At 52.4% G+C, this 26,625-nt stretch overlaps 2 protein-coding genes across 2 annotated transcripts; one reads left to right on the forward strand and one right to left on the reverse strand.

Annotated features, from left to right (window-relative positions):
• Positions 1 to 2,622: 2,622 nt before the first annotated feature.
• DUOX2 (dual oxidase 2) lies at positions 2,623 to 22,128 on the reverse strand. Its single transcript, XM_090270548.1, has 34 exons — positions 22,079 to 22,128; positions 21,368 to 21,450; positions 20,990 to 21,079; positions 20,609 to 20,773; positions 19,912 to 20,099; positions 19,527 to 19,728; positions 19,225 to 19,391; positions 18,794 to 18,854; positions 18,594 to 18,690; positions 18,081 to 18,171; positions 17,696 to 17,798; positions 16,987 to 17,150; positions 16,201 to 16,376; positions 15,867 to 15,985; positions 15,378 to 15,515; positions 15,056 to 15,169; positions 14,672 to 14,874; positions 14,203 to 14,388; positions 12,935 to 13,160; positions 12,762 to 12,855; positions 10,926 to 11,113; positions 10,301 to 10,370; positions 9,791 to 9,874; positions 9,087 to 9,265; positions 8,765 to 8,995; positions 8,481 to 8,580; positions 7,756 to 7,805; positions 7,345 to 7,472; positions 6,939 to 7,092; positions 5,601 to 5,830; positions 5,210 to 5,368; positions 4,708 to 4,863; positions 4,487 to 4,615; positions 2,623 to 4,191 (listed from the first exon to the last, which is right to left on the reverse strand). The coding sequence occupies exons 1-34, from the start codon at positions 22,105 to 22,107 to the stop codon at positions 4,069 to 4,071; spliced, it is 4,677 nt and encodes a 1,558-aa protein (XP_090126674.1). The 5' UTR covers positions 22,108 to 22,128; the 3' UTR covers positions 2,623 to 4,068.
• Positions 22,129 to 22,531: 403 nt separating this feature from the next.
• DUOXA2 (dual oxidase maturation factor 2) lies at positions 22,532 to 26,020 on the forward strand. The gene is made up of 6 exons (XM_090270546.1): positions 22,532 to 22,748; positions 23,783 to 23,840; positions 24,127 to 24,261; positions 24,502 to 24,715; positions 25,060 to 25,274; positions 25,628 to 26,020. The coding sequence occupies exons 1-6, from the start codon at positions 22,602 to 22,604 to the stop codon at positions 25,819 to 25,821; spliced, it is 963 nt and encodes a 320-aa protein (XP_090126672.1). The 5' UTR covers positions 22,532 to 22,601; the 3' UTR covers positions 25,822 to 26,020.
• Positions 26,021 to 26,625: the final 605 nt, after the last annotated feature.

The following is a 26,625-nucleotide window of genomic DNA, read 5'->3' on the forward strand; positions in this document are numbered from 1 at the left end:
TGTCTGCTTGTTCCGACTAACATGTAAGTTCATAGGAGCTGGGTCTGTGCCTAGGATATAATAGACACTCAGCACATATTTCTTGCATTGACGTGAATTATAGTATTAGATTTTCCCAAACTCTATGAAGCAGATGTTCATGTTATTCCCATTTTATGGAAGAGCAAACAAGCACCAAGAGTTTTCTTTGTCTATTCAAGGTCACTCAGCTGGGACTCAAATCAAATTTGAGGCAATAGCCCTTACTTTTAACTACTATGCTAGACTGGCTCGTTCCACTCAAAAATTCTTAGCAAGTGGGTGGGAAGATTGCGACACCCTGTCAACTTTCTCCTCATGTGGGGCAGAAGCTGGATCTGAAAAGTTGGAAAAAGGGGGAAAAATCTAACTGTCATTTCACTCTTATTGGCCCTGGCTGGTTTAGCTCAGTGGATTGAGCGTCGGCCTGCGAGCTAAGTGTCGCTGGTTCGATCTTCCAGTCAGGGTACATCAGAGAAGGAAAACTCTGACTCCAAAAAACCTCCGCTGCCTTGCGGCATACCTCTTCAGGGGAAAGGCTAAGGGAGTAAACCCTGACAGAAAATCCGGAGCCGGAGTCCCTAAGGCGGTTTGACGTTGTAGTCAACACCGGCAACTCCTGCGGCGCACCTGAAGCCAAGCTGTATTGACTCCGTCTTTCCCTTGGACCCTTCAGCTGCGAAGAGAGGGGGGGTCTGCTGCATGGGCAACAGCAGACCCTCCATATCACCCTGCCCAGGCTCTGTAGCTTCAGCGTCATCGCAAGATGTCGATTCAACACGGGAGGAGACAGATACGATGTCACTCCCGAGTCGGACTGCACAGCCATTCTCGGCGGTGCAGATAGACTCTTAAGAAGCTACACCATCGTCTCTCGAGACGGACGGCTGCCGACAACATTTCAGTCTTATAGAGCTCAGCCTCAGCACCTCCCTGTCCTTGTCCATATCCTTCCCACCCACCCACTGAAGAAATCCTTCTATCCAATCTCATTCTCATCTTCTCCATCCCCAATCCCCTCACCATCCAATCCCATCTAGTTCTTTTTCCATCTCTGATCCATTTGCATCCTCTTCCCTATCCTTGTGAGGCAGGGCTTGGGTTGGGCTTTGTCCCTGGGCTTGTGACCTGAGATAGTTTGCTTTCTTTTACACGGTCAATATTAAAAATTTCCATGAATTTCCTGAGCCATTCTTCTTCAGTCCTCTTTTGCTGAGATATTTTGTTGTCTCCCTTGCTTATATATTTTCCAGAGTCGAACTAACCTTTCCTCTACACCCACCTGTGCAGTCAGTGACCTCATTTTCTCTACCCAAAAGTACATCAGCTGATGGCTGCCTGATCCTGTCTTCCAATCCACTTCCCAGGAAGAGTTTTTCACAAAGGCCCGAGAAGAGTGGGGCCAGTTGAGGGTCCTGGCAAATGCTCAGGCTAAAGACACTTTTACTTTCTCTGTATGTCCTTGACTTTTATCCAGGCAATGTGTGGGAATCTGGGCAAGGTTAGACAGACCAGCCTGATAGCATGAATAAATGTCTCCATCTTGAACCTTGTTAGGGTGTGGAGTCAGGACTGAGGCCAAGTAGGCCAAGTGCCACCTCAGGCTACCCAAGATCACAATGGCATCTCCCTCTATCAAACTGGACATGCACTTGGCATTGTCTAGCATCTGGGCAAGAGTGATCATGGAGTCTTCAAGAAACTCACTCAAACCCTAGCAGGACAGGGAAGGTAAGATTGAGTAGAGAGTGTTATAGATAATCATGAAAGCCATGTTAATAATATACTCTAGCCTAGCAAGGAGAGATGACTTAGGATGGGACAGAAAAATATTTTGAGTGGTCTTTAGAAAGAATAAGGAAGGCATTAATAGGCTAGATTTTGACCTTTTGCTTTTTTCTCTTCTGATGCTTTTAATTCCCACTCTTATGTTTTAAGTTCACCAAACATGAGTCTGTGAAACCATGGGCCCTCACTCAACCCAATAAAAACAACCCCAGGCTCTTCTCTCTCTACCCATGACCTCACTGTGTGGCCCCATGTGTCATGTAACTTCTAGGACCTGCTAAGTACTGAACACTGTCTCTTTCAAAGTTTCCTGATGGTTATTGTTGAGGGCATCTTACAATCACAACTGGAACCCCAAGGCCTGGTCCAGCCACTATACTGGTTATCATTAGGCTGTGATCAACACACAATACCTACATTTTCCCATCTGTATAATTTCCTGGGCAAGTCTCATTATCTGACTTCCTAACACCCACACAGACAATTTAATAGATGAGAAAACAGGCTCAGAGAAGGGAAGGGGTTTCTCTTTGTAGCTACGTAAGGGTAAAATTGGCAATAGAATCCAGGTCTCTTAGCTCCTGATCCAGCACCCTTCCAGTTCTGTCAGAGATTCCTTCAATATAAAGGGCTGGGAGCCATAGGCATGTGGCCTGTCAGAAGAGGTAGGGTAGGACCAATGAGGGGAGGGTCCTGGGACAGATATGTAGAGGTAGACTGAAATTCCCTGCCACAAAGTCCTATTGGCTGGAGAACTCCATGACTCAGCAATTCACTCCTAGATATAGTCTGTCCAGAAGGTATCCAGCCATATAATATGAAAAATAGAGTCATTTATTGAAAGAGATACAAGATACAAGAAACATTGTACATAGAACAATGACGCCTCAGTCCCCTTCAAAGTAGGAACCTTGGGACTTCACATTGTTTTCACAATCACCATCAGCTGCCCCATCATATTTTCCTGAATCTCATCAATGGTCTGAAATTTCCCCCCTTTCAAAGGTGATTTTAGTTTTGGGAAAAGCCAGAAGTTACAGGGTGCCAAATCTGGGCTTTAGTGGGACTGAGTCACCTGAGTGATTTGATGTTTTGCAAAAAAACTGCACGAGATGTGATGCATGAATGGGCATGTTGTCGTGATGAAGCTGCCAATCACCAGTTGCCCGTAGCGGTGGCCTTCTGAATCATCCAAATAGTTTTCGCAGAGAAATGTTCAAGGTTAATGCAAAATTTGATAAAGATTTGTTGGTCTACTTGCTCAGTCATTTTGAATGTGACAGCCACACAGTACACTCAACTGTGTCTACCACCCTGACTGACTAGTACAGTGAAGTCATCATTCTTCATGCATGCGCATTCCAGTCCACTCCCCTTTGCTGCAGCTTACATCAATGTCACGCAAACCATTCTTGTTATGTTAACAATGGTTAGACTTTTTCCAGACACACCTCATAGACCCAAGAGAAATGAGTGCATCATTTCTACCAAAAGAGAGGTACAAGAATGTACATAGCAGATTTATTCCTAATTTTAAAAAAACTAAAACAATCCAAATGCCCATCAGCAGAAGAATGGGTAAACAAACTGTGATACATCTCTAGAACGGAATACAACTCAGTAATAAAAATGAACAAGCTACTGATACACACAACAGCATGGATGAATCACAAAGGCATTATGTTGTGTGAAAGAAGCCAGACTCAAAAGAGTACATTCAGTATAAGCAAAACTAATCTGGAGAAATCACAGCAGTGGTTGCTCCCTAGGGGTTGGGGGTGACTGACTGGAAGGGGTACAAGGGAGGCTTCTGGGATGATGTAAATGTAGTGGTAACACATATACATGGTAACTTGAAGATTTATACATTTTGCTGTATGCAAATTATAGCTAAATAAAAAAAAAAAATTAACATTCAGGTTTTTAGGAAAGACCCAGTTGAAGAAGGAAAAGGAAGGGTCCTAAAAAGCCAGAACTGGAGGCGACATCCCAGGTTGACTCCTGTGTAAGCTGGCCAACTGATTTTGTAAGGTGACTCTCTGATTTGCCTGGGAGTGAGGAGTTTCCTAGGGTAAAGACTTTTGGTGCTAAAACTGGGAGAGTCCTGAGTAAACCAAGACAGCTGGTCACCCAACTGCTGTGGACATATAGAGTAATGAGAAAAATGCTCTTCCAGCTCTCCAGTTGAGGCGTGGATTCTGACAAAGAAACTGCCGGCAGGGCTGGTCCACAGAGGGGAAGCAGGCACCAGGGAGGGCAGGCTCAGAAGTTCTCGTAGTGGTGCATGAAGTGGGCTTGGTCCTGTCTGTTGATGAACTGACAGGCCTTCTCTACATTCTTTGTCATTCCTGGAGGGCCACAGCTGAATACCCCTATCTTTCGTACCTGTCAAGTGTGTGGGGAGAGAGAGTGGTTGCAGACAGCACAGGCCTGCCAGCTTGAGAGGCTCCTTTCCCAGGAGGAAGTTGCTTCTCAAGCCTGGCTGGTATGACCAGAGCATCAACCCCAGGCCCCGAGGGGGAGACTTGAGCTGGGGGCGGGAAGGTGGGTAGGGGTTGAAGCCTTTCTTCAATATTTGACTTTATCCTGGGGCCAGGATGAGGGGTTCTCCACTCTATAGAGAGAGAGCCACAAGGTGCTTGAAGGCCAGAGTCCTAGGATGGGTGTAGGTGGGACTAACCTTTGGATGAACCTCCTGCAGGGAGTTGAAAAAGAGCTCAAAAGGGGGGCGACCAAAGTGGGTGACAGAGCGTAGGCCCGTGAACAGACTCCGGTTCAGCACCTTCTGGAAGTGCCGCTCACAGATGTACTGGTGGAGGAACGAATGGAGGAGGAAGTCAGAGCCAGGCAGAGCCAGGGTCGGCTCTTAGCCCAGATGGAGACCCACCCATGCTGACGTACCAGCATGGTGGTCCTGAGGTCGAACTTCTCAGCCAGCTGGGTGATGTAGATATGCACGGACACCAGGTCCTGGCAGTCATTCTCCTCCACCTCCCGGATGATGTCAGCCAGCCACTCGAACTGCCGCTGGGTCCGCGTCACCCAGATGAAATAGATCTGGGACACATGGCTGGAGCTTAGGACTCAGCTCAAAGTTCCTCCACTCCAGATGCCTTCGCCTGAGAGTCTTGGAAGTCCCAGATCACCCACAGACACTGAACCTCTGTCAGGACCCACTAGCTTGATCCAAGGCTTCTAACCAACAGATCCAGGCAGAGACTCTTCTGGCTATACTTCCTGCCCTCCCTCAAAACCTTTGGCATCTGGAAAACTGGGTACACATGGCCCTGGCAGACCTAGGGCTTATAAGCCAGGAGCTTTTTCTAATGCTACTCTGTCGTGATGCATGGACAATTAGTCCATCTATTCCCATTCCTTTGAAGAATGGGAGAGAGACACTCACCTTTTTACAGAGCATTTGACTGCCCAAGGATGACTTGAAGACCAGGTCTTTGAGGATAGAGGCAAAGGGTGTGACCCCAATGCCTCCTCCCACCAGCACTGACACTTCAAACTTATGCCACTCCTGGTGGCCTTCTCCAAATGGTCCATCAAGGTACAGCTGCCAACAGAACAGGGGATGAGATGAGCCTGGCCCTGCCCCAGTTCTGAGGCTAGAAATGGTGCAGGGGGAAAGGAGAAGCAGGATACATGTATATCCTCGCCTCTTCTGAGGCACCCAGCTCTCTCCCTGCCTGGCCTGGGTTGTCTGGTACTTCTGATCTCAGGATGGGGGAAGGTGGGGAAATGTCTGCCAATGCCAGAGCCCAGAAGTGTTTCCCAGTGATGGGCACCTTGGGGTATACGGCACAGCCGTCTGGCGAGGGTGAGTAGATCTCCCTGAGGCGAGTGGTCCAGGGCCCCACTGCCCGGATGTGCAGGCTGAGCGTGTCCTCATGGGGAGCCGAAGTCAGAGTGAAGGGGTGGTACTCGGTGGTCCCCAGAGCCAAGCAGGCGATCCGCACCCACTGTCCTGACTTGTACTCAAAGCCTTGGGGCCGCTGGAACTGCAGGTGGGTCACTCCTGGGGGTACATCATGGGCAGAGAAGGCCAGGGCTCAGAAGGCTTGCTTCTGGTACCTGAGGACTGAGGCACAGGGAACAGTTCCATCACCTGAACAAGTGGGGCTCCTGGGGCTGGGAATTGCAGAACCCCCTCTGTTATTTCCTGGGTAACCTGAGAGCTGGGTTTCCCTGCTCCTCTGTTCCAGTCCCTCTTCTCCTCTCCACTCTCTCTTCCCACAAAGGGTCCAGGTCTAATACCACTGTCCTGAATACAAGCCTACTGGGTCAGGGACCTACAGTTCCCCATGGACCATTCATTTTACCAAGCCTCCAATGTTATACCCATATTGGCACACCTCCTGCACTATCATTTATGTTTTTCTTTAAATTGACTTACTTTTTCATTTTGATTTACCTTGACAAAAAAGTTTAGGTCCCTACGGTAAGTGGAAAACCAGTATCATATACTCTAAATAGAAGGCACTGTGTTTTATTAAATTTTTGCTGGATATTCTTTGTGGCCTGACCACAGCTGAGCCTCAGCAAACTTGTTCTCTCTTTGCTGAAAAAGGAGATCCATAAGTATTAGAGACCGCAAAAGGCATAATAACACCATACTGACACTTTGTTCTCGAGTAATCTTGATTGAAGTAAAATAGAAATGAGATTAATTTTCTTTATGTGAGTCCTAAAGGTTGGATGGTCCCTGGACCCCTAAAGTCATCTCCACCACCCTCTACAGTGATGGGAATCACCACTTTAGCCAACACCGACTCTCAATAACAGACTCTTGCTGTGAGGCCATTTGCCTGTCTCTGAAAGGGCGCTGTTCTGCAAAAAGGGGTGGAAGAGGGTATATGGTTCCTGCCCTGAACCCAGGGCACACATGTGGGAGTCCTTCTGGTCCTTAAACCCCTCAGTCTGCACTTTCAGCTGCCTCTTCTCATAGTCACTTCTCATTGTTTGCAAGTCCCCCTGGGGCTGCATTCGCATCACAAAAGCTGTAGGGGGGCCAGAGAGGCTATCAGGAGCCAAGATGGGGGCCAGGAGGCCTGGGAAGCTGTCTCCCCACATCCCCTAAGTCTACTTCCAATGCTCCCCACCCAGGGTCAGTCCAGGCCTAATACCTGAAGGCAGCAGCTCCGCCTTCACCACGCTGATATCCACTTTCTTCCGGCTCAGGCTCACCAGCTTGTCCCCCCCATAGATTAGTGCCGGGACCAGGAAGTAGATGTGGAAACGGGGAAGCTGAATTAGGCCGAAGCTGCCGTGAATGATGAGCTAGAGACATGGCCAGTTAGTATAGCTCAGGCCCAGCCAGGCCTCCTTCCTGCCCGCCCCTTGCCCAGACACTTTCTGCTTGGGCTCTGGGACTGGGCTAGATGGACAGGGATGGCATCGGCTTCAGAGACTGGAGTCTCAGAGCTCAAGGTCTCAGTCTGAGAACTTGGATCCAATTCAGCCTTTTGTCCCTGCCATCATGAGTGCTCTTCCCTTCCCTATGGCTGGGCCCTGCCCAAAGAAGTCTCTCACCAGAATGTAGAGCAGGATGTAGAGATGGTGGGTCAGCCAGAAGCCCCGGAAGCTGTGGCGCCGGAAGTGGTGGGAGGCGAAGACATACATGATGGCCAGGACCAGGAGCAGAAGCACCCCTGTTACCCCTGAGGGTATGGAACGCAGGGACAGAGAAGAGTCTCAGGACCTCATCCTGGGCTGAGAAGACAATAGACATTCCCCCCATTCTGCCCTCCTTTCCTGACCTCCCTCATCCCTCTCTGGCCTCCAGGACAGCTTGCCTGAAGGGGCTGCAGCTGGCGCTTGTCCTAGAGGCTAGAAAGGGAACCTGTGACCATTATACACAAGTGTATGTTCATGGAAAGATGAAGACAAAAGCAGAAGTCTTCAGAGAGAACCCCCAACTCCTCACACAGCCCCACTTCCTACCTGGGACTGTCTGGAAGAACCACCAGTAGAATTGCTTGGGAAAGTGGGACCTGTGGGGGAAAGGCACATGGAGCCTCTGGATGGGGCAGAAGCTCCTCCATCACTGTCACAACGTGATGCTGTTCCTGCTGGCCCTGACAGCTGAGATCACTGGGCCTCCACCCAGATGGCCACCCATCCTTCCAAGGAACAGGGACCTAGTCTCCCACAGTTACAGCCTCTGCTCTATCAGCAATTTCTCCTACTGTGTTGTTCTGATCTTTGTGGCTGATCTTTGCCTCCTTCAGTGCTTGATTCATGTTCTATAAACTTCGTGAGGGCAGGGGTATGTGTTTTGCTCAGTTGCCTATCTCTAGGCTCAAACAATGACAGGCACATAGTAAAAACCCAGTAAGTGTTTGCTGAGTGATTCCATGTATCTTGGTATCCCTAGACTCTGGCTCCTGGGTAGACACATAAAAGATTTGCCCAGTGAGTGGATGATAGACTGAGATGTTTGTCTATGTGGGAAAGAGTCTCCAACTTCATCTCCCAAACTCCCTTCCTGGCCAACCACAGCCAGCTTCCTTCCTGAGGGCAAGAAATTCATGTCTCAGCTTCCCCAAGGAGGTTGGCATCTTACCCTTGCTTAGTGAAGGAGTGAGGTGTCCAGGACCATCTATTTCTTTTCTAGTATACCCTTAGGGCTGCCCAGGTGTCCCTAGGGGACCCTCCCCAGAACTCACCCCTCATTCACAAAGACATTGGGGAAGATGCAGGTCAGCAGGCTGAGGGGGCTGAGTGAGAAGATGTAGATATTGACTGCATGGCCAGCACTGTGCAGAACTGAAAGAGACAGACCGTTAGACATCCCATCCAGGGCTGACTCTACATGCAACCCCAAGGGAGGGAGAGAGGAGGAACAGGGCGGAGGGTTGGAAGTAAAAATAGCTCCAGTTGCCTCACTATTTCCCCCATAGTTAGTCCCAGGGGGCTGCAGCAAAGAGAAGATTGCCTGGGAGCCACATACTGGCCAGGACAACAGCAGCCATGGCAATCCAGCGATGGAAGTCCACGGCGGCGTCGAAGGGCACGTAGCGATTGAGGAACGTCTCTCGCAGGAAGGTGATGAGGTTGCGGCACATGGTGAGCAGGATGTAAGAGAACATGAAGGAGATGCTGGCGGCTGTGCCCCTCGACAGGATGACGCCAACAAAGGTGGTCTCTGCAATGCCCGAGGGTGGCGAGGCGAAGGCGTAGTCTGGGGACAGAGTGAGACTCCTAAGGAGTGGGAACAGCAACCAGAGGGCTTCCCTTCACCCTTCTCACTGCCCGAAACCGGGAACTCATACAGTAGGCACGCTCTGCAAACAGGCCGACACAGATGGCTGAGAAGACTGTAATGCACATGATGTGCCGCAGGTAATTCTCCACGAAGCGCTTGTACTGCTGCAGCTTCTGGGCCAGGAGGCCCCGCTGCATCTTCTCCTGCAACGCCTCCGTGTACAGCCTTGGCGGGGGCACCGACACCCTGCAGCAGTGGGAGGCAGGGTGGCCGTACAGTCAATGCACCCTGGCTTCCCCTAAACACCACCCTGTGAAGGAGACCTGGTGACTTTGTGGGGGTCAGGATGGGCCACAACAGAGAGACAGAAAAGCATTTGGGGGGCAGACTTCAATCCCCCAAACCTTTACCTCTCATCTTTATTTGTTCCATCCACCCTCTCTCCTGTCTCCCCACTACTCTACTTTCTCTTCCTCCTGTCTGTTCTGTCCTTCCCTCTTTCTGCTCCCTGCACAGGCCTCACTGCTGTGCCCAAAGCAGGCAGGAGCCAGGAGACCCCTTCCTGCCATCTTGGTGTTGCATTTGAGTGCCAGACTCTAGCCCAAAGATTAGGATGTTGATCATTTGACTGTATAGCCTGCTGATCAGGTTATATACAAATGGTATGAGACTCAGAATGGTCCCTTGTGTGTCAAGGTGGTGTGGGCAGGGCCCAGAGACCCTGAGATCACTCTCTGTGTCTCCTGGGCCCAGGGTCTAGGAAACACTCACTTTTTGCCAAACCTCTTCTTTAGCTCAGGGCCTCCCAGCTCTGGGGCTTCTAAGGCAGGAAACCCCACTTTCTGGGGGCAAGAGCTGAGAAAAAGTAAACAAGTCTCATTCTCCCTGTCTTTGTAGCCAGGAGAAGAACTGCCAGTTCAGAGCTTTGGGTAGGGTGGGATAGGGTAGGGGTGAATCCTTGGACCCATTCCTGCTCCCACAACCAGCCCATAAAACTGGTCAGAGAGTAGCAGACAGGAGGCAAGGTGGAATAAATAAATATGATCTAGTCATCTGTTTTATAGGATGGCTCTGTCTTGCAGTAGCAGGGAGAGAGCCAGGCTCCTGAGCAGCATGAGGTGTGGGAGGCAGCAGGAATTTGTGCTAGGACTGGCCGTGCACTAGGAGATACTTTCAGAGGTTAGTGTCTGACCCCAGGGTCAGATTCAGCCAGCCTTACTTCTTCATTTCTCTGCAGGGGGCTTGGCCAAAGGGACTTCCCGGTGCCCCATTCCTTCTCACCATTCCCCACGAGTCCGAGTGATGAATGAAACTCGAGAGCTGATGTTTGATTTAAGGATGTCTCCTACACCTGGAGAGGAGAATAAGAGGCTGGGCAGGCTTTCCCATGAGGGGTGGAGCTGGATGGGAGACTGTCCCTTCACCACCACCCACTACCCTCTGGGAAGGCTACCATGGCACTTGCCAGCGACTTGGCCATGTTCTCATCTCCTGCTCCAGCTTCGTGCCCCTCACTCCCCACACTGAGTACCCACTGCACACAGGGCAGCCACTGCTAGACAATGTGACAGTTCTGTGCAATTAGATAAAGGAATCCCCTCCAGGTACATGCCTGGGCCCTGTAGGTCCTTTGTGTAAAGAAAGTAATGCCTTTTCCTTTGGCCAGATACACCCGGACCAATGCACGTGACTTGGTCAGCAGCATGAGGACTAGATTTCATCTCACCCTTGAACCCACAGTGGGCATCACTGTGCAGGGCACAAATTGCACAGCTCACACATGCCAGGCTCTGGCTAAGCACCAAACGCTAAGAGAGAAATGAGACCTGGGTCTTATACACCAGGAACTCTCATTCTGAGGACACATCTTTCCTTGATTCTGACCATTCCTTACATACTCACACACCTCCACCTGCACCTCTGACACAGAGTTGCGTGCGGCGGAGCTCACTGTCATGGTCCCGCAGCATGAAGTGGAAGTCCTCCCACGTCAGTTCCTCCTTGTTCTGGAAGCCCGATTCCTGGAACATGGACTCCACCACCTCAGCCAGCTGGGCCTTGGACAGGCAGTTGTTGGAGATCTCGATGAAGGACCTGGGCCACAACCAGAGACAGAGCAACTTGTCACCTGGCCAGGTCAGGCTCAGGCAGGTGCAGGGTGAGGTGGGCCCTAGATGATCTAATTTTGTTACCAGTGACACAGAAAACAGCATTTAGAAGGTGTTCATCTAGCCTGAATCTAACACTAAGCTGGGTGGGGTGGCCACAGACTCAACAGGCAGAGAAAACTGAAAGTGACCTTGATCAAATAAAGACAGCAGTCTTCAAATGGGGGAGGGAGGCATCTATACCTGGGATAAATGTCCACTTAGTGTGGGGACGGGTCAAAGTATGTCATGACCTTCTTGCACGGCAGGCTCTCTGCCCACTCTCCTGTGTTGAAGCCTCCCACCCCATCACTGAGCTCCCCTTTTCTCACTCCAGTGAGGGCACAGACAGCTGGGGGAGGGAGTGTAGCTGCAATGGCTGCTGCTCCCTTGTGCCAAAGCCCCAGGGCACAGGCAGAAGTGTTTCTACACTCAATCCGACAGTGCCCATAGTGGCAGCAGTGGGGCCATCATCTTTTCTGAGGCTGTGCTTTGGGAGGACAAAGTAACCATGGAAGTTTGTGTGAGTCCAGAAGGAAAAGACCTTATCCCACATGACACAGCAAGTACTGCCATCACATTAAACACACACATCATCATCATCATCCCACTGAGACTGAGCAAGAGCCACAAACTGAGTAGAGGATGAGAAGATGGAAGCTCACCCCTTGAGGCCAGGGACCCCCTTGTACATTTCCTAGGCCTGCCCCAGCCTGGGCCTGCAATGGCACACCCAGGGAGGCACGGTCTGCAACCAGCTAGCTTCACCCTAGCCGTCCAAAAAGCCCATGTCCAGTTGTGGCATCTGGACTGTAAGAGGAATGTGGCAGTTAAGGGGACTGCAGAAGTAGTGGAAAGGCTGAAGGCTGAAAGGAGCAGAGAAGTTAAAAGGATCTGGGTTGTTGCATGTATCCTGTTCATTCACTTGTTCATTTATTCCATCTTATTCAGTTAACTATATTGAATGCCTGTTATGTGCCAGTAACAGCACAGATGAGGTGCATCAGCAGGGAACAATGAGAGATGTGAACCCTGTCCTTACGGAGCTGAAGCATTATCTTCAAGAATAAGGAGTCTCAAAACTGATTTTTATCAAGACACTATGACCTGCAATGGCTTAAGAAGCAGTAAGAGAGAAGGGTTGGAAAACAGAGGCACTTTCTGTGTTTCTCCTCTTGCCTGTCATGGTGATTAATATTGGAAGAGAGACCAAGGTCATCTGTCCCCCATCCATCCATTATTTCACCATGTAAAGCAGTGTTAGGCATGCTGTGGACCTCACAAAGATCCAAAGGCATCCAAAAGGGGTGGGTGGACTTTTCCTAGTGGTCATACTGGTGTTGGTTGTGGTTTTGTTGTTGCTGTTTCCACCAGGGAGGGCGAACTTCCTCGCTGGTGTTGAGAGTGCAGGTATAGGCCCTCCTGAAGGCAGGGGTCTAGCCAGGTAAACTTTGGACACTGGCTGCTCTGAGAGTCTAGGACACACTGAGGGCCAGCTCTCAGTGCAGACTGCCTCCTTGCCTGCCCTCCTCTAACCTGACTTGTTTTCCTGTTTTATATTAGGAAGTGTCAGCACTGAAAGGGTCAGCCCATACCGCATCATGGTGAAGAACTCCTCCTTGGAGAGAAAGCCATTTCCATCAAGGTCATACATGGTGAACATCAACCGGGACTTGTCCTCTGGGGAGCCTGGGAAGAGAAAGGGGGATGAAGGTCACCTCTCTGCTGAAAGAACCCTGGCTCCTGGGGTGGCCCAACATCCTCCTACCTTTCATGAAGACCACCAGGATGTCCAGGAACTCCCGAAAGGACAGGTAGCCATTGCCATCTTTATCGGCCAAAGAGAACATGGACTCCACAAACATGTCCTGGGGCTTGAGGCCCAGGGACTCGGCAAACTCATTCCTGCTCAGCTCACATGTGAGAGCCTCCCGCACCTTCTGTGACGAGTCCAGGGGCAGGGCCCCTGCGTCTGCCTGGTCGATGTCCAGCACCTGTACTCAAGAAGCAGCCGAGGGAAGGAGAGAAAGAAATGAGGCCTGGCAGTGACCCTCACATCCCTCCAAAGTCCATCTCAGAAAAGGTAAACCCTGGTGTCTACCACTAGTCCTCAGATATACTTCTAACTTGGGCCTCTGCTCTCCTGTAGAGGGGATGAATCCAATTTCTAGCATTTGGCTCATTTTTCTCTTTGGACCCAAGATCCAGGAACTCTATACTGTAGAAATAGTGCTGGGTCTGTAGGGAGCAGAGGTTGGGAGCAGGGAGGGGCAAAGTTTGGGAATGCAAAGTGAGAGAGCCTATACTGGAGACAGAAGATGGGTGGACAGGCAGGAAGAAGCTAGGGATTTGTTCTCTTGCCAATTGAGACAGGCTGCCATCTGACTGATTTGGTCTCTGCACATTGTACAAAGACCTGAAGTCATAAACATGTAACAACCATTTGTTAAATGCCTACAATTTATAGTTGACCAATTTTACCATAGGCTCATTGATACAAACTCGAGTTCAGTTCCTATTTTATCTCATTGCTGTTATAGCACAATGACATTCTTAGAGGACCTGCTGTACCAATCATTTGGGCTAAACACGACATAGAAGAGTGTTTTTCCAACTTTGGAGTGTATCAGAAGCCCCTGGTGGGCTTATGGACCCCAATCCCAGAGTTCTTGAATTACTAGGTCTAGAGTGGGGCACAGATGGGGCAGGACTGCTGAGGACTTGCATTTTTTTAGGGGGGTTGCATTTTTAACAAATTCCCAGGTGAGACTAATGCTGTTGGTCTAGGCGCCACACTTTGAGACTCACTGATGCAGACTGTCTCACTGAATCCTCACAACAACTCAAGGAATGGATCCTATTTCAATACACTGGTTTGTAGATGAGGAAACTAACACACAGAGCAGAGAAAATGTGATTTGCCTAAGGTCACACAGATAGTGAGTGGCAAAGCTAGGGATTCAACCAAGGCTATCAGGACAAGGTTCCCTCCAACAACAGGGTTGGTCCCATCTCCAAAAGGCACAGCCTTAGCACCTGGGCAAAAAGGTGTCTGAAGAAGACCTCCAGGATACGGCCCCGCTGCTGCTTGGTCACAGCCTTCCTGAACAGCTCATTCTCACCCATCTCAGCCATGTTGAGGCCCAGAGCCCAGCGAACGCAAAAGTCTTGCAGATGCTGCACAAACGTGCTTCGTTCCTCCTCGGAGTTAAACAGCAGCACCTGGGTGGAAGGAAGGCTAAACCAACGCCCAGAGCTCCAGCTGCTGGTTCAGTCTATCCTCAAAGGACCTTAGGCTGGGGGAAGAAGAAAAAAGCTCCCCCCATCTGTCCAGGCTGGGGACAGATGATTGGCGCAAGAGGGTCAGGAGGAGTGTCAGGATGAGTCTGGGGACCTCTGAAAGGAGTGCCTCTCCCAGCATCAGCCTTCACAGGTGAGCTCTGTAGCTAAGAAGAGGGTAACCTGAGAGGACTCGCTGTGAGGGTAAAGGCAGGATGGGCTGTACCAGGTCATACTCCTTGGGGATCTTGAGCAGCAGGGTGCGGCGTCCGCGGTTGCTGGACAGAATGAGGTTGACCTGCTGTGGGGGCCGCAGCTGAACAGTGCGCAGCACAGAGAGACGCCTATCCAGAACCTGCAGACGCCTGTCTGGGAGCAGCTGAATGGTGATGGGGTAGCTCCTCTCCTTAGGGCCTGGCCACTCCATTGCTGTGAAGGAGACGGTTGGGCAGAACAGTTCAGCACAGGTCCCCAGGCCCCTGCCTTCAGGCCAATTCCACTCTCCCAGTCCAAGCAGCCATCCCAAAACCTGGCTTTCTCCCCACATCTGTAACCTGGTTCTTTCTCCCTGATCTGTCCCCACCTCCTCAACTCCTCAGCTCCATCTCACCTGCTACTCCATCTTTGGCTGCCTCCTTCTTCACACTCTCTTTGCCTTTCTTTTGTAACTTCTTGAGTTCTTGACTCCGGGAATGGGCCACCACACCAGAGATAAGCAGACTCACTGCAGGGGATCAGAAAGAGCCAGTGGGTAGAAGAGACCCTAGCCTGAAGCTTCACTGAGGCTTGGCTCTTACTCCTCCCTTCCCAAGGCTGGCTGTGCCTGGCTTCAACTGCACTAAGGAACAACCCTGCAAGCCAGCAGGTAATGAAGGGCAGGGATAGTCTGTGGAAAGGGCGGAGGCAGTAGATGAGAGATGGGGGGAGCCCACCTAGTGGAAGACAGCAGAGAGCCACAATGGTGATACCAAAACCAGGACCACTGCCCTTGAAGTAGTCAGTCATGGTCATGGGCACACAGGGTGGCAAGCCGTCAGTTGTGAGCTGCTGGGGCTGAGGGCAGGGTGCACCTGAGAGAGAGGGCACAAAAATAATCTCAAAGCCTGAGTATCCCAGTCCTTGTGCAGGCAACCTTCCCTCTCTCCTATAAAGAACCAGGTACCCTTCTTTCTCCCTGGAACTTGTTCCCCTCAAAAGGTCCCCTTCCATATCCCATTTCTCAGCACCCACCACAGCTTGATCACAGGGTGCAGTCTGCAAACCAGTCCAGTTCCTACAGGGGGAGACCGCCTAATGTAGACCTCCCGGGCTGGCACAGAGGGAGCTGCCTGGTGCCTGGTTCACTGGACAGCCCCTTGTGACCCCCCAAGCCTTGGTCCTTCCTCTGGCAGCCATCTCTTTTTTTCTCCCAGGCCACCCACCTTCATGCCAGAAAAAGACATTGGGCTGCAGGGCACTGGGTTTCACACTGGTGACAGCCACCAGCACATCTCGCAGAGTGGTGTTTCTGATGTCTGCAATTTCCTCCTTGGAGAACAACCTAAGTTGGAGGAAGCCAAGAATTGTTGGGTTGGGAAAGAGTTGCAGGTGTCCAGCAACCTCAGTCTCAGGGACCCAGATGAGGAAGGAGACCCAGAGGGGCTGAGGTGGGGGTGGGGCCAGCTTGGAATCAAGAGCCCATTAGGGCTGTTTATAGGTGGAGGGTCTGAGCCCAGGCAGAGGTGGAGTCTGAAGGGAAGCCCAAGCACAGCTTACCCATTCCTGGTGTTCTCAAACCAGTAACGGTCACCATCCCGCAGCCGCACAAACTGGTCAAGGACAATGGTGCTAAAGAGGGGTCCAGGGTCCCCATAGCTCTCCAGAAGCCCTCCAGGGAGCAGCTCCAGCAGGGACAGGTCCTGGTTGTACAGGGCAGCCGTGGCTTCCAGCACCTGGGGCACCCAGCAGGTGAGGAGTATGTGTACATGTGTGTGTACATGTGTGTGAGCATGTGGCTGTATGTTAGGAACGGCAGCTACTGATGCCCCAACCCACAAACACATGACCCCATCAGCTACTTGGCTAGCTACTCAGGCCTGTGGAAGTCTCTTCTTCCTAGACAGCCCCCTCAATGTGTGACAAATATTGTGGGAAGACCAGTGTGTTCCTATTCATGGTGAAACCACTGTCAGAGGCCTAAGGACCACATCTTGTAACCATTGCTACTCAGACTGCCTGGCCCCAATAATTAGCAGCTTCAGAGTCACCCAACTCATGGGGAGAAACCCTTCAGGAATAAGGCAATGGCACCCACCCCTGTGCCACCCTGCAGGAATAGTACAATGTAATGGTGAGGAACATGCTCTGGAATCAGGTGGCTGAATTTAAATCCTGCCTCTATAGCTGACTTAACAATTATGTCATTGGTAAAATGGGGATAATGTTAGTATCTATCCTGCAACATTTTTGATGTAGATTAAATGAGCTACATGTATAAAGGACTTGGGACAGTAGGGCCACAGGAAAGCTTTAACTGCTATTATTATCATTACTTTTCCTGACCTGAGGGTCCACGTTGGGGTTGAGATAACTCCAATTCTTTGGGGTCTCTAACCCCAAGGCCAGCAGAGCTTGGCTATAACTGGGCAACCCCATATCCCGGCCATGTTGGATGCTGCTGGCCACGTAGTCTGTGCGGGAGAACTTGCCAGGGCCAGGCCAGTAATCTAAGGAAGGAAGAAGACCAGACTATAGGCTGTTGCTTCTTTGCCCAATAGCCTTGAATTGGGCTGTTGGCACTAACTATTCCTCCTCCCCAAACCCCAGTACTTTTCTACATGTGACCTATATCCATATCAACTTTGCCTTGGTGTGGGGTCAATGTCACCATGTGTGATCATGGGCAATTTTTCTGGCAAGACTCTTCCCCTAAGGCTCAAGACTGTTTTAGTTACCTAGCAGAAAATTCTCTGGCCTTTCCCTCCTTAACTGCAAGACAGGGCTAGATGAAAACCTTTAGAGACCCCAGCGCCAAAGAGATTGTGGGTCCACCCCTCCCCTCCATACTCATAGGTAATTTAGAATGAAAACAACACTAGACTGTAAGTTGAAGGAACTTTTTCAAAGCGTATTTTCTTCTAATGGCTATTTGCAGTGTATGTATCTGTGTTCCTGCATTGTAGGTACCCTAGGTCTGCCTTTTGATTAACTCAGAAGAATCTCCAGGCTTCCCAGCCTCTGGGCCCCCATCCCTTCTGGCTCCAGAGCTCACCCCTCAGGTCTTCAACCACTATACTGTCCTCCAGCTCTGAAATCTGGGAGGCCATTCCCAGCAGCAACTGATTCACTGCCTGGACACTGTTCAGGTTGGGATTCTGGAAGTAAACAACACACTCAATCAAGGCAAGCTTTCAGGTCTCTTCCCAAAGCCCAGTACCTCTCACCTGGGACCAGTGCAGTACCTCAGGACAAAAGTCCCTTGGCCAGTCTCAGACTCTCTTGAGCTGTTGTCCCCAGATAATGTTCTGTTAACTCTACCCTTCATCTCCCACCACCTGCTAGCAGCAACAATCAAGAACTGGAATTGTTGCTTTTCTCAGTCTGTGCAATAAGACTGACTTTGACCCACCTTCTCCTGACCCTGAACCCAAACTGACCTGACGAATCCAGTAGCTGTTGCAGAGTCTGACAGCTGGGGAGCTGCCAAAACTCTTGTTCAGGATCCTCTGGAAATGACAGCTGGTATTTCTGAAATGAAGGATCAAGAATGTGGTCAGGGATGAGTGACATGAGAGACTCAGAGGGGGTTGGCCAGGACTGAGAAACAGCCCTTAAACTTCCTTGAACAAAGCAGGGATTTGACAATGTGTGTGGATTAAAGGTAGAGGCTGTTCTTTATCCACGCAAGGTGGAAAGGGAACGAAGGAAAAGGGTGACCTAGCTGCTGGAAAAATCCTGCCCTCAGCAACTGAAGTTGAGCCATTAGGAAGAGCTGGGGAGATTCTCCATTAAGACTGACCCTCCCGTCTCAAGGTCCTGTTTCAGGATCCCAAATTCTGCTTCCCCATGACACTGTGGAGGTGTATAAAAGTCTCCAGGACCCCAGGGCCTCTGACTTGCCACCTCTGCCAGTGCTGTGCTTTGTCTCCCACCATGAGCCCCTCCCTCACCTCATGTAGACGCCAGGGGGCACCATGGTGGAGAAGAACTGTTCCGAGGCCACCAGGAACTCGGGAGAGATGCTGGGGTCCAGGAAAGGGCGGTACCCTGCTCCAGCGAGTAATTGGAGAAATAAGCTCCTTACCAACCTGTCTTGTTTCCTAACCACGACCTCCCCTCAGCCCAGGCGAACCACCCTCCATGCCCTCACCTGTGTATTCTGGGGGTGTTTTCTGCAGGAAGCTGGGCAGCCACTCATACAGAGCAATGTTCTGAGGGTCAGGAAAGAGGACAGGGAAGGCGAGTACTGAGCCCAAGGAAGGCTTAGGTGGGAAAGGGTGACCAGGCAGGGGCAGTCTTGAGAAAGGCAACTCAAATAGGAGAGAGGCTGAGGCCCTCCCCTCAAGTAACAGGGGCTTGGGGTGGGGGTGGGGTGCACAGCTCATTTTCTTGTAGAAGTGCCACTTTGCCTCCTTGTCATTTCAGGGTCTGTTCCTGGACATTAGCTCTCTGGGAAGGGGTGGACTCCCAGCAAAGGGTGTTTCTGGGTGGGGATGTCCAAGGGTGGAGGGCCCTGCAGGGGAGCAGAGTGTCCCGTAGACCAGGATATGGGGTTGGGGTGGGGAGGGCAGGGCCACTGACCTGGTAAGTGGCGATGACCCTCTTGCGCGCGTGCTGGAACAGCTCCTCGTCGTCCCAGTGCGGGTGCTCGCCGGCCAGCCTCTGTGCCATCAGATTGTGGTAGCGGAACCAGAGCAGGCCCAGCGCCTGCAGGAAGGGCTCACGGTTCCCTCGCTCCGCCCCGAAGGCTGCATCCGAGGTGGGGACGCAGGGGTGGCGATGAGGGCAGGTGTGAGCCAGGGGAGCGCCACCTCGCAGACCCCCAGCCCGTCCTCCGACCAGCCCCGGCCGCGCCCGTGCCCCTACCGGGCCCGTGGCCTCACCGTACAGCCCCTGGGGCCCGCGCTGTCCGGTGGCGGGGTCGGGCGCCGTCCACATGAGCAGGGGCTCCTGCGCTTCCCGGGGGAAGGCGGGGTCGGGGCCCGACGCCAGCTGTCCGCCGGAGAAGCTCCGCAGGGCGTCGCTCCAGGAGTGCGAGGAGCCATAGATGGCGCTGCCGTCCAGCCAGCCCGTCACCTCGTTGACCTGCGAAGGCACCGAGCAGGTGAGCGGGGTTGGGTAGTCGAGGCAGGTAAGGAAGGGCCAGGGCCAGGCGGGTGTCCGTGGGTGGAGAATGCGAGCCTCTCCCCACCGGACGCTGCCAGACCGGAGCCCAGAGCCCCACCTGCCTCGGATCCAGCTCCTGCCCTGCCGCCTGCCTAGACTCACCAGGTCCCGAGGGTTGCTGGGGCTCTGTCCGGTGTTGGGGTCCCAGCGGCTCCTCTGGAACGGCAGCACCACGTCCCCGCGCCGGTCCGGGTCGAACACGGGGTCACCGGGCGGGATGTGGATGTTGAGGAACTCGGCGGGGCAGCCTGGTCTCTCCACACTCACCAGATCCGAGAGCACGTGGTAGCCTGGGGACGAGGGGTGCAAACTGGCGAGAATGGCCATTTCACAGGCCAAGTTTCTCAGGAGCAGAAAGACAGGTGTTCGAGTGCTGGCTCCCAGGCCAGCTCTGAGGCTTTTTTTCTAATTTGCAAAATTGTTATGATAATCAATATAATTAATATAAGGGCTCCTCCAAGTTCGTCCCCATCTCGTAACAGATCCTTGCACTTCCCATTCCTTTTCAGGGAGGGTAGAAGATGATCACATTGGGAGCAGAGCGGGGACAGGGGACTCAGTTCCTAAGAGCTGTAATAGCGTCTATTGGCACTCCTGGGTTTGGAGTAAGGGGGTAAAGAGGAAAATTAATGGGAGAACTATCCCTAAATCGACATGCCAGGTCACTCTGAGATGAAGCAATGCTCGGCATGCTGCTTGGTGGGTGGAGGAATTGGTTAGGAGTCTCAGGTGGGTTTCCTGTAGACTTGCAGAAGGGCTTCAGAGGGTATACCCCAGCGTTTTTCCACTTTTCCCTCACCAAAGAAGACCCCCAGCACGGTGCGGTTGCGGCGGGATGCCAGCCCAGCTGTGCCCCGCGTGGCGGCGTCGCTGAGTCGGCGCGGGTTGGGCAGCAGAGGCTCTCCCAGAGCTTGATACACGCCATCCGCGTAATTGGCGGGTACGAGGCGTTGCAGTCGACAGCCTGCAGGAAGTAGGCAGGGAGATGAGCTATGTTAGAGCACTCGATCCCTGAAAAGCCCACGAACCTTGCTCTACTCCCCCCTCGCTCCTCCACCCCCCAGTGACGATACCCCCCTTTCCCCAGAGTCTCCTGGACCCAAGAATGCATAGGAGTTCACTGCGCAGGCAGCCAAGAGGCTGGCGGTGCGCTCTCTCCTGTTTCTGTCCCTGGACGCACCTGCGGCGCCGCGATCGTGGTGCCTCAAGTTGTTGAACCAGCCGTCATAGCGCTGCACTTCCCAGGGCAGTGAGAGTGCGCCCTGGCCACCTGTGAGTCAGAAAGTGGTCCCCTCAGTGCTTGCTTCCCTGAGACGCCCAGGGTACCCGATGGCCTCAGCCTATGCTTCTCCCGCTCGTCGAGTGTCCCCAAACCGATCCAAGTGGCTATACCTAAGAGGCATGGAGGCTGCGCTGTGAAGTTTCCCATCCCGCTGAGCCACGCAGCGATCTGACCTGATCTTCCAGCCTTAGGGAGCCGCTTAACTGCAATTCTCCCTTCCCTCATCCCCATCCGGTACCCAGTGACTTCCGGAAGCTAGAAATGCCAGATACTTACCCGCTGGATCCAGGAAACCAATTATTAGAGCCCCCAGGAGCACCAGTGCCTCTGATCCTGCACGGAGCATGCTGAGACTGCAGCTTGGGGGATAAAAGGTGGTATGTGAGGGACAAAAAGCTGGCGTCCCCAAAACCTACAGCTGGCACAGAGGGAGGAGGCATCAGCTGTTTTTACTTCTGTTTTGTTTTCTGTTTTTAGAAGCATTACCAAAAACCCTACGCCCTCATGCTACTCTTCTCCAGGCATGCGGCAGCCCTATAGGCACTGACCACAGTCCCCACTCTCCACCCTGTCAAGGACCTAACCCCGAATACAGAAACGTACAGGGCACAAGTCTTTTGGGACATGTCGGTCATGGGCAGGACTTTACCTCCAGCCTCCTGGGCCCGCCCAAAGCCTTGAATCCCCCTCCCAACTCCCCAGGAACTGCTTCTAGAAAAAGCAGAAATGGAAAAGTGGCTAGTAAACTGAGGGCTGAGACATGCAGCCCCTCATACTCCGCAATGAATGTCTATTCATGGACATGAGGAATAGGAAGACCAAGCCCCCAACCCCTGGTACAACCTCTGGTGTAGGGTCCCAATCGGGATCATAAGTCTTATTTCCTCTTGGAATCTTTGCTTTTTTGCTCTGCTTTCTGCCTCCACCACCCGGTTCCCACCCCTACCCACCAGCACCTAGACCCTGAGCCCCTGGCTGTACTCTTACCCTACTGTCTGGTTCCTGTGAGGCCCCATTGCATGGGTGTCCACTCTGGCCAGACAGGGCTAGGTGTGAGCATCTGGACTTTGGGCTCTCCCTCCAGCTGAATAGGCAGTGCTCTTCTCATTTGCATATCGACCGCCGCCTCTCATTTGCATGATCTCTTTCCACACTGACCAGGCTGCCAGGCAGTGACATCGCTGGGTACTCTGCCCACGCTGCTATAAAAGGGGTCTGGGTCCCGCTCGACTTCCAAAAGCAGAGCGAACCTGCAGAGCCGAAAAGGTACCTGCCCACAGTGAGAAATAATTTCACCTCCCCGCCTGACTCCTCCTAGACGAACCCAGAGAGCTTGAGGGTAGCCAGCGGCTGCTTTTCTTTAGGGGTGAGCTGAGGGGCTCAGACTTGGCCAGCCCTTTGGGTCGTGCCCTAGCTCTCTGCCGGTGGGGTGGCGGTAAAGAGAAGTGGGACCTGGGCTCCGAAGCCACTTGCCTGCCAGTCGAAGGGCATCGCTCTGCTGTGCTACAGCATGACTCTCTGGAATGGCGAGCTGAATTTCTATCCCCAGTCGCGACATGCCGCCGGCTTCAGCGCCCCTCTGCTCATTGTCATTGTGGTGTTTTTGGCCTTGGCTGCCAGCTTCTTGCTCATCTTTCCCGGGATTCGTGGCCACTCGGTAAGGGGGAGCTAGAACCTCGAGTCTGGGGATGGAGGGCACCATGGATGGACAGCGTGTCCCTGAAGGATCCAGAACAGTCAGATGAGCGTAGGTGGAGCAGACCCAGAAGTCTAGCACAGCAAGCATCCTCCTAAGGACAAGGAGAGGTCTGATTCAAGACACCTTAGAGACTGACCCAGCTAGAATCATTAGGAGGCTGCCTCAGAGAATAGATAACTGGTCCAGTAATCCTGGGGCTGATTCTAGTTTTCATGTCCAGCTGGGACTCCTGCCTCTCCCCAGGATGGCAGCACCACTCCCATCCAGTTCTCTAGGTAATGATCTTTGGGCAAAAAGGACAGAAACTAGCAGCTCAGACTGCTGTGTTTCTCCTGTGTGCTGGGTTGAGATGCATGTATATGGGTGCCCCCATACTAAAACCTCAGATGCTTCAGCATAGGATTCAAAGTTGTAGCAAACTGAGTATTTTCCCTTAGATTCTGCCATCTCTCAGAACCTAAGTTGCCTGTTTTCAAGTCTAGAAGGACCGCTCCTCCCAGAATCTTGGATTCCTGGGAAGCTGAAGCACCTAGAGAGGCTTTCTTCCCTCCTCCTCTACTTGGCCACCAAACCAGGGCCTCTATCTCTTGGGGGAGGTGACCCCCTGCCTGCTTAGCACTTCTGTACTCACTGAGCCTTACCAGAGCAGTGACCTGAGCAGAAGGTGGAACATAGCTGGGGGGAGTGAAGGTTGTGGGAGAGCACCAGGCAGAGAGAGATAGCCCAGTTGCAGGGGGCACTGGAAAATGGGGTTGGAGAGGTACAAGCTCATGGCCAGAAAACATCAGAAATGCCAGCAGCTCCGAGGGACTTGCACAAAAAGCAAGCCCGACTTCAGCCTTAAAATGCCAGGAATGTAACTGGGAAAAGGGTGTGGGTCAAGAGAGGGCAGTTGCAGGAGCACTAAATATCCAGGTGGTGTGGGGTGAAGGGAGATCTTGGGGACTCTGGTTGAGCTGTACCCAGGCCTGACCTGGTGTCTGTTCCTGCAGCGCTGGTTCTGGTTGGTGAGAGTTCTCCTCAGTCTGTTCATAGGCGCAGAAATCGTGGGTGAGTGTATGGTGCATCAGATGGGGAGGATTCCTGGGTTGAGGAAGGAGGCTGGCAGAGGGCACCTGGGAAAGTGGAGAACTGGGGTTGGTTTCCATCTCCCCCTCTCCATTCTCCAGCTGTTTCTAGTGCCCTCTCTCCTGTCCTTACCATATACATACCACATTGGACCCCTAAGCCTCCGCCTCCATTTCTCTTCAGTGTCCCACCTTCCATCAGCACTCTCACAATTCTCTCTCTCCAATCCTTTCCCTACCTCCCCCCACCATGTGCCTCTTCCCCACAGCTGTGCACTTCAGTGCAGAATGGTCAGTCAGCAGAGTGAGCACCAACACATCCTACAAGGCCTTCAGTGCAGCTCGCGTCCGAGCCCACATCGGTCTGCACGTGGGCCTAGAGGGAATTAATATTACACTCACAGGTAAGGGGACTGAGCAAAGTGAAGTTCTGGGATAGGCAGGTTCTAGGGTGGGGGGCGTGTGGCAGGGGCAGCTGCAGGAACTCAGATTTCACAGGTTCAAACAACTTGTGGTTTTAGTGAATTTGTATTTTCCCCAACCATTGCCAAACCCATTTCTCTCGAGTCTTCACTACTACCTGATCTACTTAGTAACCTGGTCGCGGGCTCTACGCAGCCTGATGACTCGCCGCCCCTCCGCAGGGATCCCCGTGCAGCAGCTGAACGAGACCATCGATTACAATGAGCGATTCAGTTGGCGCCTGGGTGAGAACTATGCGGAAGAGTACACGGCGGCGCTGGAGAAGGGACTGCCGGATCCAGTTCTCTACTTGGCAGAGAAGTTCGCTCCGAGCAGTCCTTGCGGGCTCTACCGCCAGTACCGCCTAGCCGGACACTACGCTTCAGCCACTCTATGGTGAGTGCTGCAGGGAAAGCACTGTGTGTGTGTGTGTGTGTGTGTGTGTCTGTGTCTGTGTGTGTGTACTGAAAAGATGTAAGCTGCTGTTACAGCCCAATACACTCGGGAGAGTGTGACCACCCGCCCTGGGGGTCAGAAGGTCATGAGGTCCACACAGACCCTCGTTATCAGAGAGACTCGACAATGGCTGGAAACCGGCTACACCCTTTGGCGGTTGCTTCTGCACTCCGCTACCCTAACCCGGGCGCTTGTTCTGGGGTGGGGACTTTGAGGAGGCGAGGCTGTGGGAGCCTGGGTGGGCCGGGAGAAGCTGGCTCACAGTGGGGCTGGTCTCCCTGCAGGGTGGCGTTCTGCCTCTGGCTCCTCTCCAACGCGCTGCTCTCCATGCCAGTCCCGCTTTATGGAGGTCTGGCACTCCTGGCCACCGGCGCATTCTCGCTCTTCTCGGTCTTGGCCTTCGCCTCCATCTCCAGTGCACCGCTCTGCCCGCTCCGCTTCGGCTCCTCCGCGCTCACCAGTCACTATGGTGCCGCCTTTTGGGTCACGCTGGCTATAGGTGAGGACCCAGTGGTGGGCCCGGGAGGCTAGGGATAGGGATGGGACCTATACGGGTGCGGCTTTCCAGTTTACAAAGTGAGTTCACCGATAGTACTAATTTGCCCCTCTGGATAATTTGTGGCAGCAGGCACTGTTATGCCTTTCTTACAGAAGGGTTGGTATCTTGACCAGTTAGCACGTGAACCCTTGTATCTTGTAATCCATATACTAAAGGTCTTTCTTCTGCCTGTGTGTGTGTGTGTGGGGGGTGTAACATGAGGGGGAAGGGGGACTCCAATATCTGCAGGGGGCAGGCTGTTTTCTGTTCGGGAGCCCTGACTGCCCCCTTTCCTTGTGTCCCCGCTGCCACAGGTGTCCTGTGCCTCCTCCTCGGAGCTGCGGTGGTTAGTCTCCACTATACTCGTCCCAGCGCTCTTCGAACCTTCTTGGACCAAAGCGTCAAGAACTGCGGTAACCAGACGAGAAGGGGCTTGCCTCTCAACTTCAGCAACCCAGTACACAAGCATTTCGGGGCCTCGGACTTAACGATGAGTACTAACCTGTAAAGGGATCTCAACCTTGGACTCCTCCTCCGCCTCGGTTCCCTGCAGTCCGGGAGCAGTGCCCGCCCGACCTGAACCAGGAGAGCTCAGGGAGGGGCGCTGCGCTGTGGGAGCCCAGGGAAAGGTGGGCGGCCTCAGACGTGTGCCGTTCACCCTGGAGTCTCCCACAGTGAGCTGTAAATAAATTTTTTTCCTTTTTTTTAAAAAACTTTTTCTTCCGTTAATTTCCGTGGCTTCCCCAGGATCTTGGGGGATACGTGCTCTTTGGAGACTTTGCTGGTCTGGAGGTAGCCATACAACATTCTCTTTCTCTGCCATGGCATGAAACCGGATTCCCTGGAGAATCCAAAATAACCCTGGAAAAGTTCTGGGAGAGGTGCGCCCTCTAGTGATCCCAGAGGGGAACTGAGCGGAGCCAGCAGCTTCCTGAGCCGCCCCAGGTGGATTGGACGGTAGGGCACAGTGACCAGGCAGCTGACCCCTCCCTCTGACCCACCCACTGGGATCCCCCTCTGCTGGCCCGTCTCAGTGAGTTAGGATGCAATGGCATTTTGGAGTTTATTCACTATGGAATGGTGTCTGAGGCCCACAGTAGATGTCAGCAGTCATAAAAATGTAAATCCTGGGATTTTTTTTTTTAAGGTCCTTTGGCAAGTCCTGCAATTTTATTTGGCAAATTTGAGAACTGAAGCTCAAAGAGAATGGGCACAGTTCATTCATATTAGACCTTGGGTAAGAAGTTTGGTTTCTTCTTCCTTGGAGTGCTGTCTTTCATTGTACCAAGAGGTCACACAAGCTGAGAAAGTA

The sequence above is a fragment of the Furipterus horrens genome, unplaced genomic scaffold (assembly GCF_987537825.1).
Source record: "Furipterus horrens unplaced genomic scaffold, mFurHor1.1.pri manual_scaffold_3, whole genome shotgun sequence".
In the NCBI taxonomy this organism is placed as follows: domain Eukaryota; kingdom Metazoa; phylum Chordata; class Mammalia; order Chiroptera; family Furipteridae; genus Furipterus; species Furipterus horrens.